This window comes from Barbus barbus (assembly GCF_936440315.1).
Source record: "Barbus barbus genome assembly, chromosome: 20".
NCBI classification, from domain to species: domain Eukaryota; kingdom Metazoa; phylum Chordata; class Actinopteri; order Cypriniformes; family Cyprinidae; genus Barbus; species Barbus barbus.
The window spans coordinates 5,901,462-5,923,760 of NC_136748.1; the positions used below are offsets into that span (position 1 = coordinate 5,901,462).

At 42.1% G+C, this 22,299-nt stretch overlaps 1 protein-coding gene across 1 annotated transcript in view; it reads right to left on the reverse strand.

The window, feature by feature from the left end:
• Positions 1 to 9,945, reverse strand: part of LOC306886562 (glycine N-methyltransferase-like) — a 32,102-nt gene extending 22,157 nt beyond the window's left edge. Inside the window, exon 1 of the mRNA XM_079443753.1 lies at positions 9,597 to 9,945. Coding sequence (XP_079299879.1) covers positions 9,597 to 9,802 — 206 coding nt within the window. The 5' untranslated portion in view covers positions 9,803 to 9,945. The remainder of the gene's footprint in view (positions 1 to 9,596) is intronic.
• Between the last annotated feature and the right edge of the window lie 12,354 nt (positions 9,946 to 22,299).

Sequence of the window (22,299 nt, forward strand, 5' to 3'; positions counted from 1 at the left end):
AGTAATAAAGTTAACAAATGCCTCTAGTTTGATTAACATTTTTTCATATGTGATTGTGAAACAAACACCTCAATTACATGATTTTATGGTGACATTTGTTATTTTTCATGTTGATCAGGTCAACTTTGATCAAGAACAATACACTGTGGCTTTAATTCAGCGTAACCAGCCTCTGCATGCTCTAATCCAGTGGTCTCAAACTTAATTCCTGGAGGGCCACAGCTCTGCAAAGTTTAGCTCCAAATCACACCTGGCCTCTGTTCAGCACCGACAAAACGGCGCAAAACGTTTTTTAAATGGAAACGGTGGTGCGTTGAACACACTGTTCTGATGACGCAAGTGTTGCAACTAGGGCAGCTGAGAAGGCCATTCTTTGTGTTCTTTTTGAAGAATTTTCGGAGCATGGTGAAATCCGTATAAATACATGTTTAATACTGCAAAATACGCTCGATGTTACAGTCACTGCCCATGCCATCCAGAATAAATGAGAACATCCCAATCGAGTGAAGGGATTTGTGGAAACTGTGGTTCCTAATTATTGTGATCCAACATTTGCCTCGCATTTCAAGTTTGATGTGTCACATGGCCCTCTTCCTATTGAAAAAACAAAAGTTGTATCCAAGATGGCCGACTTCTAAATGGCCACCATGGTCACCACCCATCTTGAGGAGTTTGCCCCCTCACATATACTAATGTGCCACAAACAGGACTTTAATATCACCAACCATTCCCATGTTATTACGGTGTATTCATATAAATGGCCCACCCTGTATATGACCTTATTATTTTTACTGAGTATTAGGCTTATCATTATTGTGGATCACTGTTGTTGTGGTATGATATTGTAATATTTACCATTATATAATCAGAGGAGCATAGAAAAGTTTATGAAAGTGTCACTCCACAATACAATAGCAAAATATATAAATATGTATAGCATCTTTGTTACATTAATCAGTGTCTATCACACCTTCCTAAGGAAAGGATATGGACCAGAAGACACTGCAATTACTACATGATTTTTAGACTTAAAGAAGTTCCAGATCTATACTTGTGCTCTTATTATTTCAATTATTTTGCCTTTAATATAAATAAACATGTGCAAACAATATACTTGCTCTTGTGAATTTATTTTGATGTTAATTACATTTACTTACAAATTTATCATCATCATGTTGATATGCTATGCTACTATAAAACTCTTATGACAAACATGTCTTCTAATATCTTCAATTGTTGCGTATACCGAGCTGCAGCGGACAAATTTGTAAACGACTTCACTTGGACCCATTGTGTGAGCTGTCTCTTTAATACCGCGCGGTTTATATACATGTTGCTGCTGATTGGGCTAACATTTTTGACACACCCACCAAACAAGAGAAAACGTATCTCAAACCCCGTTGCACACCATTTCCAGGAAACATGTCGTTCAACCCAGAAACCGTAGAAAAACGTTGTGCACTGGTGTGAGCCTGAACGTGCCCCTGCTTGAAAATTTCTAGTAATCCTGAAGACCTTGATTAGCTGGATCAGGTGTGTTTGAATAGGGTTGGAGCTAAACTTGTGCAGAGCTGTGGCCCTCCAGTAATTGAGTTTGAGACCATTGAGGACGCTGAAAATATATGCGCTGCTTATGTTCTGTTTAAGCGTGCGGTGTGAAACCGGCATAAACCTGCAGCCGCTGACTGCATCACGAATGTTAATCAAACAAAAGAAAAGGAGAAAATCACTCACTGCTCTTTACTGAATCACTTATTAACTGGCGAACTCTGGTCCTGGAGAGCCTCAGCCCTGCAGAGTTCAGCTCCAACCCTAATTAAAACTTGCCTGCCTGTAGCTTCCTAGTAACCGTTCAGACCTTGATTAGCTTGATTATGCCGTTTTTGCATATTATGTATATTACATTATTATGTACATTATGTATAAACCCTAATAGTCAATTTACAACTAATTTTTTAACTTTGTTGTATTACACTGTATTACGCCGTGGACGAGCGCTTCTAAAATCAATGAATGGATGTTTCAGCTGCGGGCACCATTTTCTGGCGAGACGCGGGAATTCCTTCGGCGCTTGACTCTCACAGTGCATTCTGGGGATTCTCTAGCCGTTGAGTGTACATCGGTTGTACACTCGTTTTTGCGGTGCATTGTGGGATTGAATGAGTGCACTCGAGAACATCCACTATGGTTTCGAACACCACTTAAAATGGCTGTTCCCTCAAATAGTGCACTATTTGAGGGTATAGGGGGCAATTTCGGATACAGTCCAGGACTGACGTTCGCCACCCCTGATCTATAGGCTATTTAATGTATACATGTATTTAATGTTGCAGCAATAGTTTTTATGGGTCCAAAATAACCTTGGGTGTGCATTATTTTATAATAATTCAACGTCCTGTCATCAGTTATTCCTTACGTAATGTAATTTATTGTAATTAAATGTAACTATAAATGCATTCAAAAATAAAACAGGTGTGAGTTGGCTGTGACTTTGAAATTGTAGGGCTTATACAGTGTGCACCATTGTATAGACTAGGTTTATCCCTCACAGCCTCATTTTCATCCAAGAAAATTCAAAATGCCCTGTCTAAGTGGTCCGTGTACTTTGGCATCCATTCATTTTTCGTTTTTTTAACCCAGAAAATAAAATGCGGTTTCTTCTTTAAAGGTTCAAACACTGATGAATAGAATAAGCAGACTCAAACTAATTTTGATCATTCAAAATTCATTCAAAATCATAAAAATTATATAAAGCTTATTTTTTTATTGAGATAAAAGGTGAATTTTCTGCTCTTAAGATTCCATTCACCAAGATACCTACTCATTTACCCCCACCCTTGAATTGATATATTTACTTTAATGATGAATAAAGTCAAGTCCCGCCCTATCATTTTTTCACATTCTAAAACTGTATCACACTGACATTTACATTTATGTACTGAATACATAAATCAATTCAGCCATAACTTCTGTTACATGACTAAGTCACAATTATATTCCTTCTTAGAGAAAAATGGTATCTGTGAGGAATTCCAGTCAGGATTTAGACCGTATCATAGTACTGAGACTGCTCTCATTAGAGTTACAAATGACCTGCTTCTATCATCTGATCGTGGTTGTATCTCTTTATTAGTGCTACTGGATCTTAGCGCTGCGTTCGACACTATCGGCCACAACATTCTTTTGAATAGACTAGAACACTTTGTTGGCATTAGTGCAAGTGCCTTAGCATGTTCAAATCGTACTTATCTGACCGCCATCAATTCGTAGCAGTGAATTGAGAGGTATCATATCGATCACAAGTGCAGTACGGAGAACCTGAAGGCTCAGTACTAGGGCCGTTACTGTTCACGCTTTACATGTTACCCTTGGGAGATATTATCAGGAGACATGGTGTTAGCTTTCACTGTTATGCTGATGATACTCAGCTCTATATTTCTTCGCGGCCCGGTGAAACACACCAAATTGAGAAACTAACGGAATGCATAGTCGATATAAAAAAACTGGATGACGAGTAATTTTTTACTGCTAAATTCTGAAAAAACAAAAGTGTTAATTATAGGATCTAAAAACCCCACATGTAATAACCTAGAACACTAACACTTGACGGCTGCTCTGTTGATTCTTCGTCATCAGTTAGGAACCTAGGTGTGCTATTTGATAGCAATCTTTCATTTGAAAGCCATGTTTTTAGCATCTGTAAAACAGTGTTTTTCCATCTCAATCTAAATTGCGACCTATGCTCTCAACGTCAAATACAGAAATGCTAATTCATTATGCTAAAATGTTTTTTTTCAAATTCAAAATGCTAATTATGACCTCAAGGTTAGACTATTGTAATGCTTTATTGGGTGGTTGTTCTGCACGCTTGATCAACAATCTACAGCTGGTCCAAAATGCAGCAGCTAGATTTCTTACTAGAACCAGGAAGTACAACCATATTAGCCCGGTTCTGTCAACACTGCACTGGCTCCCTATCAAACATCGTATAGATTTTAAAATCTGGTTAACTACTTATAAAGCCCTGAATGGCTTAGCTCCTCAGTAACTGAGCGAGCTCTTATCACATTATAGTCCTCCACGTCCGCTGCGTTCTCAAAACTCTGGCCGTTTGATAATACCTAGAAAATCAAAATCGACTGCGGGCGGCAGATCCTTTTCCTATTTCCTACTCTGTCAGTTTAAATCTAGATTAAAGACACATTTCTTTAACCTGGTTTACACATAACACACTAATATGCTTCTATTATTCAAATCCATTAAAGGATTGTTAGGCTGCATTAATTAGATCAACCGGAACCGGGAACACTCCCCATAACACACGATGTACTCGTTACATCGTAAGATGAATGCATCTAGGGCTGGGTATCGAGTTCGATACTTTTTAGGCACCGACCGAATTGCCTCGATACCACCGAGTATCGAAAAACATCTTGTCGTTCGGTACCAAATTTCGATACCTAAGGGGCTAATCTCATAAACGTCAGTGAGCCAATAAGCCTGCAGCACTAGGTGTGTTTGACTAGAAGTGACGCGGTGCTGATTGATCAGTGTTTGACCTCCTTACTTGACACAGACTGAAGCTCGCGTGACATTTCAGCGTCTGCCGACATAAACACATGAACAACAGCTCCAGAACTGCTCTGAGAGTCACTTCATGAGCATTTTACCGTTTGATTTGAGTAAAACTTGCGTCATATCATATACACACAGAACTGTAAAGGTATTTCTGGAAACCTGTCAAAATAAAAGTTTGGTTTAACTTGGAAGACACTGCGGCATAAATTAATACTGTTCAGAAGAGTGTACATACATACTGCTACTACTAGGCTACTATTAAAATTATTAAAACTCTTTATTTTTAATTAATGATCACACAACATTTCTTCCATGTTTTAATTTTAATAGTAAAATTTTGTTTGCCAAAATAAATAAATAAAGTTTTATTTTCAATAATTTAAAAGAAAAATTAAATTAATGTTTTATGCCTTCATTTGAAAACCAGATACAGAACACAGAATTTCTGAGGAAAAAGAAAACATATAACATAAAACATAATTTAAAAATAAATTTGAATAAACTAAGTAGTTTTTATGCATTCAAATAATTAGACATTCTACAACACAGAATTTAATAACAATAAAACATTGTGAAAGAAAATAAAACATCCACTTATGAAAGTGGATAAAGATTTTACATTTCTTGAAGTCTTTAACAACCTAGAATAAATGAATAGAAATGATGATTCTGTCTGAGCTATGCGTTTTAAAACGAGCACGCACTAGTGTAAACTGAAAACTATTTGAGCTTTATTAAAATTATTTGTACTGATTTATTGTGTTGGCTATATTTTGTTCCTTTGTGCAGTGGCTCAGGAGATGAGTCTTTGAGTCTGTATACATATCAACAAGCTGAAAAAAATAAAACCAAAGTTTTTTGAGATAATGTAATCTTGTTAAAACTGTTTTCATAAAATTGGTATCGAAAAAAAGTATCGTTCAGGAACCGGTATCGAACTCAGGGTATCGGTATCGATATCGAACATTTTTGAACGATACCCAGCCCTAATGGTATCTACGCTAATATTTGTCTGTTTCTTTCTTATTCTGTTTCTCAGTCCGTGTCCGGATCAGATGGTGGATTGGTGCCGAGAGAGGATGTCTCCCTGATCGTCGGTGGAGGCTGGGACACCTGGATGAGCCCTGGGGACATATCCCCAGTGAAGACCTCGACTTAAATGCAATAAAACTAAAATAAAATAACTAAAAATATAATAAAATACCTAACTACATAATACTATTATTGTTAGAATTGCAACAATATAAAATAGAAATAAATACATTTTTATTAAAACAATAAGTAAACAATAAATAAACAATTATCTCCTGGCCAGAGGAGAACTGCCCCCCCCAACTGAGCCTGGTTTCTCCCAAGTTTTTTTTTTTTTCTCCATTCTGTCACAGAGGGAGTTTTGGTTCCTTGCAGCTGTCGCCTCTGGCTTGCTCAGTTGGGGACACTTAATTTCTAGTGATTATCGTCAATTTGATTTAGCTGATACTATTTAAACTAAACTGATCTAGACAATGACATCTCGGAACTCAATGAAATGCCTTAACTGAAAATTTAGTGTTTACTCTTATTTTTATACATTACTGACACTCTATCCTCTGATTTGATCCGGTTAAGAGCTTTGACACAATCTGTATTGTTAAAAGCGCTATATAAATAAAGGTGACTTGACTTGACTAAGTTTGCTAAGCAACGCAGGACACTAAGTATTAATCAAAAATCAAAATCGCAAAATGCAATAGAGGTTTGCTTTTGTTACATTTAAATGGACATTGTGTTTTTCTAGTTGTAAAGGTTACAACAATGTTAAGATACTAATAAATAATAGTATTTCATTGGACTCGGACTCGACTTTGGGATTCGGCCCAGTTTGGACTCAGACTTTTCTCAGACTCGATTAGTTAAAGACTCGGACTCGACTTGGACTCTACTTAGGTGGACTAGACCCCAACACTAAATAATATAATATATGTACATAGAATAGAAAACAGTTTCACTATATTTGCAGCAATTTCTGGTAAATGTTAACGCATAATGTGTATTGATTACAACACTGCCTACGCTTTACAGTCCGATACCTTAAGTGTAACTTTTTTATCATTTGAATAAATGTTCTGTATTTTAGTTCAATATTTATTTAATATTTTGAGGATATTTTTGGGCCGAAATATTTGTGCAATAATGATCCAATAATTCAAAATAATATTTTTTCCTAATAGTTTTATTATTTATACTACAATTAGCACATCAATTAAGATTAAAATAGAGAAAAAAAGTTTTTAAATTCCAATGCAAGGAGGAAAATTAAAGGCATCTGATGGCCAGAAAAATAATATTCATATTAAATGCCATGGTTTAGCCACTAGAAGAGTATCAAAAGAGTATTGCCTTTTTATGTTTTGCATTTGAATATATATCCAAAATATATATTATTAAACTCAAACACTAGATTGTTACAAGTTTAGATTTTTATTTTGTTTTTAGTTTAGAAAGGTTAATTACTCACATCCTAATGTTATTTCATGATATTCACATAAGCATACACAACAAGTGAATATTAATGAATTCAAGCTGATAAGTTTAAAATAGTGCTTTAGATGAATAAATAGATAGACAGACAGACACTACCATCCCACTACTGGCTAGATTAAGATGTCAAAAATGCATTGAGAGACACTAAAATGAATGGGGTTCAATACTGGAACTACTGGTTGTTTGGAAATATTGGTTGCTCCATGACACGTGTTACTTCCACATTTCGAGATTCCTATGGAAGCCTATAAGATTGTTTTTCAACAGCTCTGTTATCGACAATGAAAAGCATTTATAAGAACTATAAAACAGGGTTTATCAAACTTTTTAGGGCCAGGGACCCCTTACAAGGGAGGCATTTTCCCTCATAATTACACACTCTTAACACAATTTAATTACATTTTTCTGGATTTGGTTTATTTACTTTTAAGTAACCAAAAAGCATGTCTAATTAATTGAAGTCAAAACTTATACAACTTAATTTATTAAAAATTACATTAAACAATTAAACAAAAGTGTTGATGCATTTAAATTATAATCAGCATCATAAATCCTGTTTTTACAAGTTTTTTATATTTTCTTTTAAAATGTAAATGAAAATATACAATACTTTATTACCTTTGCATTAAATTACAAACAAATAGGTTACAAATAGTAACCACTACTGCGAGGGTGTTTGCAGCTGTGGGAGTGACTGTACATTTGTTAAACCTCTCTATTTTTATCTCTTTCTGAAAGCTGTGAGCACACACACACACACACAAATACATTGAATGTAGTCTCCTTTTTACCTCTATAGAAGTTTATCCAACTACTATGACTTCTGCTTCTGAGAAACATGGAAATGTAAAACAAGGTCCATTATAAATATAATGAATACAATAACAAAAACAATACCAATGATTATTATTATTATTATTAGAGAAGTACATTCTATTAATAATTAATTATTAGTAATATCTCTCACATATTAAACCAAACTTTTATTTTGACAGGTTGTCATGAAGACCTTTGAGTTTCTTTGTGATATACGATTGTTTTATCAAATGAAATGGTGAAATGCTGTTGAAGTGACTCTCAGAGCAGCTCTGGAGATAAAGTTCATGCCGTTATATAGTGAGAAAGCAAATGCTAAACAGCATGAATGTCACATATACTTCAGTATGTGTAGTGCAGAAACTGTGCCATCCATTCACACAGAGAAATTCAGACATAGGGCTGACTAAATTACAGAGAACAGAATGATGCTGTTATAATGACAAGATGTACTAAAGCTACAGTAAATATATTTAATGGTGTGAATATTTAATACATTTTTAAAGGAAACTCACTATCCTTGGCAGTTCTACTAAATTTTAAATATAGTTGCATGCAAAAAAGTGCATTTACATTTGAACATTTAGCAAAATGTGTCAATGATAAAAATGCACAAAATAGTGATTCAATTTGAAACATCCATTTAAGCAGTGTGTGCATACATTCATCAAGTCTTGTATTATTTAAAAAAAAAAAAAAAAAAAAAAAAGAATGTTGCAGTATTTATCAGAATTTACCCAAACACTTATTTTTCTAAACGTTCCCTTGTATCCCCCTCACAACAACATTTGATTTCTTTGAAGTGTATACTGGTGTGAAGGCTGGGAAATAAGCTTGTCCAATGGACAGCCAAGTTTCAATCCCTCCCCTCCAGCAACTTCTCACTCCACAACGGACTGCAAACTTGCATTCAGATGTGCCTCCATTTAGTTTGCGAAACAACTTTCTTTGATTCAGTCAATTCCAAACAGATGAAGACCAGACCTATATGTTTTGTACTATAAAATGAGATATAAATGATGTTTCACTACATTGCATTAGGGAAGAAAAGTTGGTTACAATTTCCATTTCATGCTGACTTTAAACACATGATTTGCAATTTAAATCGATATGAGGATAAATATCTGCTACAGATGTCGCTGTGTGGAGAAATGCCCAGTCAAGAGTTCATCTAAATGGAAAACAGGTGTTGTAGGTTATGCTGAGTTAACAATTGTCCATAAGGGCACTCGCCAAACACAGCTACTACACAGCACTGGCCAGCAGCAGCAGCAGATATTATTAGGCAAGTTAGTGTCCATGGTTCATTGGCAGGGAGCAGATGTTCAAGTGGTCATATGTTGTACAAAAATCTGAACAGAAAAAAAAAAACTGAACTTTTACCAAGTATAATTTCACACAGGTTTTTGGCAGTCAGACACAAATGCCTGTGTCTTGTGTTAGAATATTTAAACAAAGCCTTTGTGTAATTCAGCCAAAATCCCTTCATCTTCAATGACCAACCACATGACCCAGATTTCTGAGAGGTGGAGTTGGGTAAACCACAAAGCAATCCGTCTGGACTAAACTCCATAAGGTTAAACACTTTTCAGCCATTTTTTGTTTCATTATTATTATTATTATTATTATTATTTTATTTTAGAATTTATTATTAACATTATTATTAAGTTAGGTCATACCCTGTGCCGCAGGCTACATCCAACACCTTCTGTACCCCATGTTTTCTGAGCAGGGACAGCAACCAGCTCTTGTACTCCTCTGTCCTGCTCCGAGTGTCTCCGATGTACAGCTGCCACACTTTCGCTGCTTTACCGTCGGCATACTGATCAGGAAGACCGACTACACCTACACCGAGAGAGCGCGTACGGTAAACACTGTCCACCATACTGAATTATCACACCACGTGAACCGTTCGTCTTCCGGATCTGAATTAATCTCCTGTCTTGTTTTGTTTGAGTTTCTTTTTCATGTTCATGTTGTTCACACTTATATCGCGTCTATGTTGAAACAGAAACGTTTGACCAATCTGACGCGCGAATACACTCACGCCTACATTTCCATTGGCCGAGACTTGTACTGACGTGTCCAGACTGGAAGAGACACATCCGACCTATGTTTCGTCAGATTTTTAAAAAAAGTTTAAAGACAAAATGTCTGGAAAAGTGTGATATGATAACATTGGACATCATGATAATATTGTAGAATCATGGACATCAGGACATGAAATATTTTATACTTTGCTTCTGAAGTTAAAAGTAAAGTAAAACCTGATGCTGAGGTACAGGGATGGCTAGATTTTACTTGCAAATTGTAGTCCGTTACTGATTCCAATTTACATGACAAAAATTATAGTTAGTACACCTAACTTGTTTATCATATTGATTTAAATAGCATAATCTTATACCATGCTGATATAAAATGCAAAGAAAAAGAAAATATATTATATTTGTTGTTATATACACAATGAAGTGCATTAAACATTACTACGTCAAGGTTTCCTAAACTTGGGTGATTCATATTAGGAACTGTAGGGGGTTCACAGGTTAAATTAAAAGCTAATAGTTAATGAAATTATAAAAAAGTCAATATAAAATAAATCATTTTAAAATGACAACAATCTAAATAAATAAACTTAAATATTGAATTTGTTTATCTGCATCTCATGCAACCATTAACCAACATCAACGAACCATGAACATGCAAATGTGTTAATTATTAATTTATTAACTTAAAATCTCTTTAACTTAAAGTAAATATATTAGGTCAAAGAGATTTTCATGAAAAAAAGGAATTCCTGCATTACACATAAGTAAGAAATAATGGGCATTTTTATGTTTTTGAAAGAAAAAAAGTCTTCCAAAGACATATATATGGTTATCCTACTGAGCGATAATTCAAATAAAAATGAATGTTCATCATTAGTTGATGCAATGTTGAAATGTTGAGAAAACACTTCTTAGTAGTCCAGTGGTCAAATTCTGTGTGGCCTTTCAATGTTCTGTGTAATTACAGCCAACTGAACTGGTTTTTGTGTGAATGTCCACAAAACTGGAAGACTTTCTGAATTTATATATGCAGTAGGCCATTTTTAAAAGGAACATAACATTTTGTAAAAAATATGAAAAAGAGGAATTAGGGAGAATCAATAAATTATGAATAATTGATTGCTATTGTGTGAATAACATGTAATCAATGGAAAAAAAGTAACTGTAGTCAGATTACGAGTAATTACGAAATGTAATGTAATCTAATTTAGTATTTAATATCTGGAATCTGATTATGGAATCCAGTATAATAGATTATATTTGTCAAAAGAAAAAAGTCTCATTAGATTAGATTAGATTAGATTAGATTAGATTCAACTTTATTGTCATTGCACATGTAAGGTACAGGGCAACGAAATGCAGTTAGCATCTAACCAGAAGTGCAATAAGCAGAGGTACAGGATATACAGTGTCTACAATAGTTACATATGTACAGAATATACAGATAAGGCAGTAGTACTATGGACATAATTTACAAATTTTTAAATACTATCAGTATGATATACAGATGGGTGATATGAACATACTATACAGATGGATTGTACAGTAAATGTACACTATGAGCAAAAACTATGAATATAATTACAAATGGATATGAATAAGCTATACATTATGATATATAAATACTAGTGCAAATACTAGTGCAACTAGTACTAGTGCTCATTAGCTGCTCCCCAGCATTATTGGGTTTTAAAGACTAATTAGAAAACAAAAACATGACAAATGTAACATTTCTAACACTATAAACTAGTGAATGAACACAAAAAAAATTGTCAGTGGAAAAAAAGGCAAGGCAAGTTTATTTATATAGCATATTTCATACACAGTGGTAATTCAAAGTGCTTTATAATAGTCATTAGTCAATAATATTCATAAGAATAATAGTCATGTTCTATGCGCATGCACGAGCGTGCAGCAGCATGTTACAGTAACTCTCTTTCTTTTCGTAATTTACTTATTATTTATCTTTCTTTCTTTTTAAGTTTTTTTATGGTAACAGTAATACGTTTTTCCCTCTCTAATCATGCGATTCGAGAGTTTTTATATTATGTTTCGCCATGGGACTTCTGCTTTTAACTCACTGAGTGACCGGAGTGCAGCAACATGGTGCCGGTGTTCCGGAGAATAGGTTGTTTGCACATGACGTCATTGCTGTGGCGCGAAATGCAGCTGGAGGGCAGGAAGTCATTTTTTCTCCATAGGAATGAGTAGCAGAAACTCAAGATGTCTGTGTTTTGCGTTGTTTATGAATGCTCAAATCGGTCAAATCGAGAAAACACAAGGAGCTTTCATCATGTTCAAAAATGTGTTGTTCATAAGGGGGTAAAAGTCAAGAAATTGACTGAAAAACGCAGGAAGATGTAGCTTGTAAACCTGCGTCTGCGGTCGCAGGAGCCGATCGGATAATTCTCGTGTGTGCTAATGGTTAATATAAGATATAATATTAAGATATGAATACTGATATAAATAGATGATACAAGGCTGCCACCTCAAGCATTCAGCGTGAGACAGTCAGAAGTCACTCAATGCTAAACGCCACACGTAGACACGTTGTAAATAAGATATTATTTGCAGTTCAGAGAGCTTCATCGATTATAATGGAACATTATGAGATTGCAATAAATTGAAGTGAGCCAGCTTTTTAGTGATTATATAGAAGTGCTATTTACTCGCTGTCTAGACTGTAAACAATTCAGAATTTGAATAAAAGTTTTGCTTTACGTGCTGCTAGGACCAGCGTACATAAACCCTGTATGCAGCAAAATGTCAAGAATGACTGAAAAAAAAAAGAGAATGGATGAGCTCTCCGTAGAAGTCCATACTCATAATCTTTGTGGGGAAGTCGTGGCCTAATGGTTAGAGAGTTGGACTCGTAATCCAAAGGTTGTGGGTTCGAGTCTCTGGCAGGCAGGGATTGTAGGTGGGGGGAGTGAATGTTCAGCTTTTTTTTCTCTCCACCCTCAATACTACGACTGAGGTGCCCTTGAGCAAGGAACCCCCAACTGCTCCCCGGGCGCCGCAGCATAAATGGCTGCCCACTGCTCCGGGTGTGTGTTCACGGTGTGTGTGTGTTCACTGCTGTGTGTATGCACGTTGGATGGGTTAAATGCAGAGTATGGGTCACCATACTTACCCTGACTGCAAACAAGCTATTTCAAAAGTGAATCCCATATATGAGGGATATGGGATATGTCACTCCTGAAACTTTGCTGCATGTACAGGGTTTGTGGCCATGGGTCCTGTTAGCAGCACGTAAAACAACTTTTATTTAAATTCTGATTTGATTATAGCCTAGAAACAAGTAAATAGCGCTTCCATGTAATCACTAAACCCGTTTATCGTAATCTCACGGTTCCTTGTAATCAATGAAGCGCTCTGAACTGCAAATAATATCTTATTTACATCGTGTCTACGTGTGGCGTTTAGCACTGAGTGAATTCGGACTGGGTCACCTTGTATCTATTTATATGTCTTTATTATTATTATATTATTATATCTTATATTAACCATTTGCACACACGAGCATTATCCGATCGGCTCCTCCCGACCGCAGACGCAGGTTTACAAGCTACTTTTTCCCGTGTTTTTCAGTCAATTTCTTGACTTTTACCCCCTTATAAACACCACATTTTTGTACACGATAAAATCTCCTTGTGTTTTCTCCATTTGACCGATTTGAGCATTCATAAACAACACAAAACAAAGGCATTTTGAGTTTCTGGTACTGATTCCTAAGGAGAAAAAATTACTTCCTGCCCTCCAGCTGCATTTCGCGTGTCATCAGAATCACGTGTTTGTAAAAAACCTATTCAGTTCCCCTGTTTCCCCCTCATAGCGCATTCGCAACTTCAGCAGTATTGCCAAGTGTTGCCGGTCCGCGTAGAGAGACTGCTATGGTGTTGAATAGCAATTGGGCCGGTTTTGTTGTGAACACCTGGCAACCCTGATTCAGTACGAAAATCATGACGTCATGATTTCGCCCAGGTGAAGAGAATGGTTTTACTGTCCCACCATCCCAGAAAGCCCGACCCAGTTTTCCAGTCTCTCTAGAAGTATGTTCCCATTCAGTCGGTCACGTTCGACATACGTCGGACTGACCGACGAATAGGAATCTCGCTAGAGAGGCCAATCTGCTTCGAGTGGAACTAAAACGAGCCAATGCACATTGGCATGCAATCATATGCAGCAGCTGCTCACCTCGCAGCGCGGGTATATAATGAGCAGCAGGTGCGTTGCATCTTCAGCTTTTCGCTTCGGAGCCGAACAGTTGTTCTCTGCTGAAGTAGGAAATCTAAAAGAGTCTCTGCAGGACGGTCTCTTTTGTGTATGTGCAGGCGTACAGCACAGCAGCGGGGTCGAGTTCTCTCATTTTTTTTTTTTCTCTCTTGTCTTTGCCATTTTTTGAGCGGAAGGAGTTGAAAAGCCGTTCTCACGGCTGGTAAAACGGTGCGCTTAGAGCGCGTAAAAGCTGTTTTTACAGCTGGTGAGAGCGCGCGGAGAGACAGAGCACACGACAGGCTGCACAATCCCTGTCTGTGTTGCCGCGGGCGGCCGTTCCCCTGGGTGCTTCAGCACGGATTAAAAGAGCAAGTCCCTAAAAGAGCTTACACAAGTAGAGCTTGCGTCTTTTTAAAGATGACATTCTACTTGTGTGTTTCTGGATGCGGTCGTTACCTGGCGCCGCGGGATGGTCACGCGCTGCGTCGTGTGTCTGGGCTAAGAGCACGCTGAGGCAGCGTTTGTGGATGAGTCATGTACCCATTGTGGGATGATGACCATCTCGGAGTTGCGGTCGAGACTCCAGTTCCTGCAAAGGGGCGGAGTCCCAGTGCCGCTGCCTCGTTCCAATCCTCCTCAGAGGGTTGCGGCGAGTAGTGACACTGGTGATCTGAGGATTACAGTGAGCGCGCTTCCTTCGGGGAACCAACCCCCTAGGAACCCTCATTCCTCCTGCACTCCGCAGCCAGTAGAGCTGCCGGTGGAGCGCGGTGGGCCATCTCAAGGGTGTGCACCATCCGTATCCTTCGGCGCTCCTCCCGATGACCAGATGTCGATAGCTGCATCGGAGGGTGGGTCAGACTTTTCTGGAGATGACGCGTCGGCGCAGTTGCCTTCTTCGGGTATGGTAGCTGTGCCCGATACGGATCTGGAAATGATGGCTATGCTTTCCCGGGCCGCCAACAGGGTCGGGCTCGTGTGGAATCCTCCACCGTGTCCCGAGCCCTCGAGGCTGAACGATTGGTTCCTCGGGGTGGCACGAGCTGGTTCTCAGCCACCCACCCCGGTTCCTTTCTTCAAGAACTCACCGGTACGTGGAAGGCACCTTTTACTGCCCGAAACCGTGCCGGTGGGTCCTCCTCCCTCACCACCCTTGATGGCGGTGCGGCGAAGGGTTACACGCGCATCCCCCCTGTGGAGCAGGCTGTTGCTATGCAGCTGTGCCCTAACTCCACCTGGCGGGGGGAGCCGTCTCTCCCTTCCTGGGCCTGTAAGCACTCGTCGGACCTTACCGGCAAGGCTTACCGGGCCTGTGGGGAAGCCGCTTCCGCCTTACACGCTATGGCGTTGTTGCAGGTCCATCAGGCCAAGGCACTGAGGGGCCTGCACGAGGGTGGTCATGACCCGTAAGTTCTTCAGGAACTTCGTGCTGCGACAGACCTCGCGCTTCGGGCGACAAAGGTTACTGCACGGTCGGTGGGTCGTGCGATGTCCACTTTGGTGGTCCAGAAACGCCATCTCTGGCTGTGTCTGGCCGACATGAGGGATACCGACAAGGTCAGGTTCCTTAATTCCCCCGTGTCCCAGACCGGCCTCTTCGGCGACGCGGTCGAGAACTTCGCCCAGCAGTTGTCGGCTGTACAGAAGCAGTCTGAGGCGATCAGCCACATCCTGCCACGGCGGTCCGCTGCTGCATCCAATCCACTGCCGGCGGCACCTCAGCCTGCTCGTCGCCGAGGGCGACCCCCTGCGACTGCCCACGCTCCCGCGCCGCAGCAGCAGCCTCCACCCAAGCGGCGCCGTGGAGCCAGTCGTAAGCGGGGTCCCCAGCCCTTCCAGGCCCCCGCCAAGAAAGGCGGTAAAGCCAAGAGCAAGAGGCCCTAGGACGGGCGACCCGGAGATGGTTGGGACTGCTCTTCAGGAGATGGTGACTGCACCGCTCCTTCCCCCGGAGGAGGGCCGGGTGGTAAATCCTTTGTTCCCTTTTCTTTCTGTTCCGCCGCTGGCCCAGCAGCCAGCGGTACCCAAATTTTCAGTAAAAGAGCAGTTTCTATCAACTCCGGGTCCGAAGAGGGCTCGGAGAGTAGTGGGAGGAGCAAAACCTCTCCACTCTCATCCACCTCTTCTATTGCCAGCGGACAGCAGCTCGCAGTTCGAGAGGGGCACCCAAGCCTCTCCTGCAGCCCCTGTCCGATCGTGGAACCAGGTAAGTGTTGCACAGCAACATAAAGAGCTGCTTAAGAAAAATAAAGAAATAGATAAAGTGGCATAAGGCGCATGGCAGAATAGATAGAGTGCAAACCAGTTAAATAAAACAAAACTGTGCAGCTATATGTGTAGTGCAAGAAGAGCTTGTCAGTAGGGAGAACAGTCCTTATATCAGACTATCCGAAGAGGTAGTTTGCAGTCAATGCTGGATGAGGTAGTGATCAGTCCAATGTTGCACAAGTGACAGGTGCTGGTCACAGTTTTTAAGTTGGTGAGGGGGGGGCTCATAGTGTCAGAGTTCAGTGTTGCATGGGGTAAAAGAGGGGAGGGCGGGCAAGGATGGGAGGGAGCTCAGCTTCCTGACAGCCTGTTGTATGAAGCTGTCCTTCAGTCTGCTGGTCCTCGCCTGGAGACTCCGCAGTCTCCTCCCTGATGGCAGCAGACTGAAGAAGCTGTGTGTCGGGTGGGTGGGATCACCTGCAATGCGGAGGGCTTTGCGGGTGAGACGGGTGCTGTAAATGTCCTGGAGGGAGGGGAGAGAGACACCAACGATCTTCTCAGCTGCTCTCACTATGCGCTGAAGTGACTTGCGGCGGGATGCCTTGCATGCGCCATACCACACAGTGATGCAGCTGGTTAGGATGCTCTCGATGGTGCCTCTGTAGAAGGTGCACATGATGGGGGCAGGGGCTCTGGCTCTTCTCAGTTTGCGGAGGAAGTAGAGACGCTGCTGTGCTTTCTTGGCCAGTGCTACAGTGTTTTTAGTCAAGGAGAGGTCCTCTGTGATGTGCACACCCAGGAACTTGGTGCTGCTCACTCTCTCCACAGTCGCACCGTTGATGGTCAGAGGGGCATGCTGAGTGTGTACTCTCCTAAAGTCACTGCACCACCCGGCCAGGCGGCTCACCTCGCTCCTGTAGTTTGTCTCATCTCTGTTGCTAATGAGCAGTGGTGTGAAGTAACGAATTACAAATACTCACGTTACATTAAGTAGTTTTTATCAGTAATTGTACTTTTTTGAGTAGTTTAAAAATTGTGGACTTTTACTTTTACTTGAGTACATTTTAAGTGATGTATCGGTACTTTTACTCCGCTATTTTCATCCGTTTGTGGTCGTTACATGCTTATTTTAATTTTATTTTTATCCATTAATATGATTGGATAGGGAGATAGTGTCTCGTGACTGTCACATGTCGGTTTTCCTTTCAGTTCTGTTTTGACCTTATTTGGTAGTTCCTGTTCTGATTTAGTTAATTAGTAATCATCATTTAGTCTTGTCACCTGTGTTTGATTAATTATCTAGTTTGCTCCTTTATTTCCTGTTTCTTTATAAGCATTCAGTTTTGTCTCAATCCTTGTCGGTTCTTAAGTTTATAATGGTTAAATGTGTGTTGATGCTAATAAATTTACCTTTTCATTATTCGTCTGTGGGAGCGCCTATTTCTACAACCACCAACCGTAACAGAAGAACCGACCCTCAACTGAAGACTAAACAGATCGTCGAAATGACTCCAGCTGAAGTCGCGCTGTATGGGTTGCGGCAGGGCGGCCTGAGGTTGGAGCGATATGTGGAGGTTTTCCTCGAGCTCGCCAACCAGGTGAGCTGGCGCGACGCGGCTCTAGGTGCACATTTCCTGCTGGGGTTGGATGACGAGATCATTCGCTGCGAGCTTCCCAAAGGTAGTTTTCCCCTGATCGAGCTTATTAATCTAATTTTCTGTCTTAATGGAATCGACGAAGAAGTCGAGGAAATTCCCCAAACTCGTCATCCCGCTCCAGCAGAAACGCACCGCGTCTCCCCAGCTCTTCCCACGCCAGGATCCTCCACATACCTCTCCAACGACTCCTCCCGCCTGCCCAACCATAAAAGTCCACCGCCCGCGGCGAAGAGGATCCCGCCGTGCACGGCGATGAATGTTCCGCCCGCGGCGAGGAGGAAACCGCCGAAAAGGGCGATGAACGTTGCGCCAGCAGCGGTGAAAAAAATTCCGCCGCCCACGCCTCAGATTCAGGACAGGGGGCTAATGGATGAGGCTCTTCCCCCGGAGTTCTCGGCTCCCGTTCTTTCTCCAATGTCTTCTCATCAGTGCCCTCCAGTGCCTGCTCCTCGCAAGTGCCCTCCAGTGCCAGCTCCTCGCCAGTGCCTTCCAGTGCCTGCTCCTTGTCTGAGCCCACCAATTCCGGCACCTCGCAAGTGCCCACCTGAGTTCCCGCTGGTTCCGTCCAGCCCACCTGAGTTCCCGCTGGTTCCGTCCAGCCCACCTGAGTTCCCGCTGGTTCCGTCCAGCCCACCTGAGTTCCCGCTGGTTCCGTCCAGCCCACCTGAGTTCCCGCTGGTTCCGTCCAGCCCACCTGAGTTCCCGCTGGTCCCGTCCAGCCCACCTGAGTTCCCGCTGGTCCCGTCCAGCCCACCTGAGTTCCCGCTGGTCCCGTCCAGCCCACCTGCGTCTCCGCTGGTCCCGTCCAGCCCACCTGCGTCTCCGCTGGTCCCGTCCAGCCCACCTGAGTTCCCGCTGGTCCCGTCCAGCCCACCTGAGTTCCCGCTGGTCCCGTCCAGCCCACCTGAGTTCCCGCTGGTCCCGTCCAGCCCACCTGAGTTCCCGCTGGTCCCGTCCAGCCCACCTGCGTCTCCGCTGGTCCCGTCCAGCCCACCTGCGTCTCCGCTGGTCCCGTCCAGCTCTCCTTCGTCTCCGCTGGTTCAATCCAGCTTCGCGCCTCCCGAGCGCCCTCAAGTGTCCGCGCTGCAAGAGCGCCCCCTAAAGTCCACGCTGCAAGAGCGCCCTCTAAAGTCCACGCTGCTAGAGCGTCCTCTAAAGTCCGCGCTGCAAGAGCGCCCTCAAGAGTCCGCGCTGCAGGAGCCATGGTCGTCCAAGGACCCAGATCCATCATGGCCTCCCGAGGACCCCGATCCGCCAAGGCCGCCCGAGGACCCCGATCCGCCATGGCCGTCCGAGGACCCAGATCCATCATGGCGTCCCGAATCTCCAGTCCCGCCATGGCGTCCCGAATCTCCAGTCCCGCCATGGCCTCCCGAATCTCCAGTCCCGCCATGGCCTCCCAAGGCCCCTGATCCGCCCTGGAGGCTTCCCTGTTCTCCTCCCTGTCCTGATCCTATGCCAGCCTCCAGGACCCCCGCCCGGGAGGGGGGCGATATCTGTCACATGTCGGTTTTCCTTTCAGTTCTGTTTTGACCTTATTTGGTAGTTCCTGTTCTGATTTAGTTAATTAGTAATCATCATTTAGTCTTGTCACCTGTATTTGATTAATTATCTAGTTTGCTCCTTTATTTCCTGTTTCTTTATAAGCATTCAGTTTTGTCTCAATCCTTGTCGGTTCTTAAGTTTATAATGGTTAAATGTGTGTTGATGCTAATAAATTTACCTTTTCATTATTCGTCTGTGGGAGCGCCTATTTCTACAACCACCAACCGTAACAGTGACTTTCGTCAAATCAAATTGTGCATAGAAAACTTTAACCGCCAACTGCTGTCTATCATGGCTGCTGGAAGTGCATTCCTCAAGGAGGAGGTGGAGTCTTCTGTGCAGTGGTGCTGTTTTGTGCCTCAAAGCGAGCAAAGAAGGTATTCAGCTCGTTCAGCAGGTGGATGGTGCTGTCACAGGTCTGTGGTGGGGGCTTGTAGTCCGTTATGGTCTGTATCCCCTGCCACAGGCTCCGAGTGTCTCTGCTGTCGCTGAAACGATGGGCTATCCTCCTGGAGTACTGTCTCTTGGCCTCTCTGATACCGCGGGAAAGGTTGGCCCTAGCTGTCTTCAGGCTCTCCTCATCTCCAGCTCTAAAGGCAGCGTTCCGAGCCTTCAGAAGTCTGTAAACCTCCTCTGTCATCTACGGCTTCTGATTGGCCCTGACAATGATGGACTTTGTGACGTTACATCATCAATGCACTTGGTGATGTAGGCAGTGACAGTCTCCGACTACTCTTGGAGGTCTGTAGTGTTGTTGTGTGTTGCAGCCTGTTTAAACATATTCCAGTCAGTGGTGTCAAAACAGTCTTGAAGTGCCTCTGACGACCCTTCCGGCCACACTTGAATCTGTTTGTGTATTGGTTTGATGACTTTAACGAGCGGTCTGTATGCAGGCATTAGCATGACAGTGATGTGGTCTGAGGCTCCGAGGTAGGGGAGGGGGAGGGCCTTGTAGGCTCCTCTCTGGGTAGTGTAAACAAAGTCCAAAGTATTTTTTCCCCTTGTTGGAAAGTCTATGTGTTGATGTATTTTTGGGAACACACTCTTTAAGTCTGCGTGGTTGAAATCCCCAGCCAAGATGAGAAAAGCATCTGGATGGGCTGTCTGCTGCTCACTGGTGGGCTGGTACAGATCATTTAGTGCCTCACTCCTGTTGTTGTTGTTGGAGCTGGGAGGGATGTATACAGCAACGAGCAGTATAGCTGTATATTCTCTCGGTAGATAGAACGGCCGGCACTTAATAATCATAAACTCCACCAAGGGTGAGCAGTGTTTGCAGACCACAACAGCGTCGCGGCACCATGCATCATTGATGTAAACACAAAGCCCGCCGCGGCTCTTACCTCCCTCGACGAGAGCTCTGTCAGCTCGATAGCATGTTAGCTGGTGTTAAGCCATGTTTCCGTAAACACAAAAACACAACAGTATCTTACAGTCCTCTGAGTAGAGCGAAGTAGTCGGATGTAGTCCAGTTTATTGTCCAAAGAGCGCACGTTCGCCAGTACGATGGTGGGGATAGCTGGCTTGTGTGGGTTGGCTGCTAGCCTAGCTCGGATACCTCCGCGCTTACCCCTCTTCTGCTTCCTCTCACGCCGCTATTAGCGCCTCCGCTGTGGGCGAGGTGCAGTAGTGGGGGTCGGTGATGGAGTAGGCTTTCGGAGCAGTCCGAGGTCCCGCAGCTCTTCAGCGTGTGCTGAGTTTAACTCTAAAAATGTGATCCTGCCGACATCGAGCAGAAACTCACGACTGTATGCGTGCTTAAAGACAGGTAGACGAGACGAAGTTGTACAAAAACATTGCGAATTACAAGACAAAAAACACGAAAACACCGTTCTGTCGGGAGAGAGAGAAGCCGCTGCGTCTGTGCGCGCCGCCATTTTGTGAAACGGCAATTTTGTGAAATGTTGTTTAAGTTACTGTTTATGAGGTTTGAGAAGAAGGTCTGTCTAGCTGTGACTAGTTCCGCATTGAAAGCATGAAGGCTATCTTTATAGATGCTATAGTGAATTTCAAGTTCGTCTTCTGCCACATCCGCTCAGCTTATGCATTGTCTTTTCATACTCTGAACTGCAGTTGATTTTCTCCAAGATGTTTTTTTTTTTTAAAGATTTTATTTATGGGCTTTTTATGCCTTTAATTGGACAGGACAGTGTAGAGTAGACAGGAAAGCTTTGGGTGAAGAAAGAGGGGAGCGGGATCAGCAAAGGACCACGAGTCGGATTCGAACTCGGGTTACCATGAGCGCATGCTGCGCTGTATGTCAGCACACTAACCACAAGGCTATTGGCGCCGACATCCAAGATGATTTTTGCCAGTCTTCTTGCTGACCCTTGCCAGAGCAATATCATCAATAACATTATTAACTTTTGAGTTAAATGAATCCAGGAGAAGATAAACAGATTCTGCAGAAATGCTTGGTGTTAAAGATATAGCCTTCATAAATAGCGCACTAGTGTTCTCGTTAATGCATCTCTTTCTGACAGAGACAGATCTAGATTCAGTGGTAACAGAGATCAATATATCAAAGAAAAGAAGTGATCAGATCGTGCTACATCCTTAAAAATAATGGATGAAATGTTTAGACCTCTACTGATGAGTAAATCTAGAGTGTGTCCTCGATTGTGTGTGGGTCCATGCACATGATGAATCAGGTCAAAAGTGTTTAAAAACAGTTATAATTTATTTAGCAGTTTTGATTTCTGCATTAT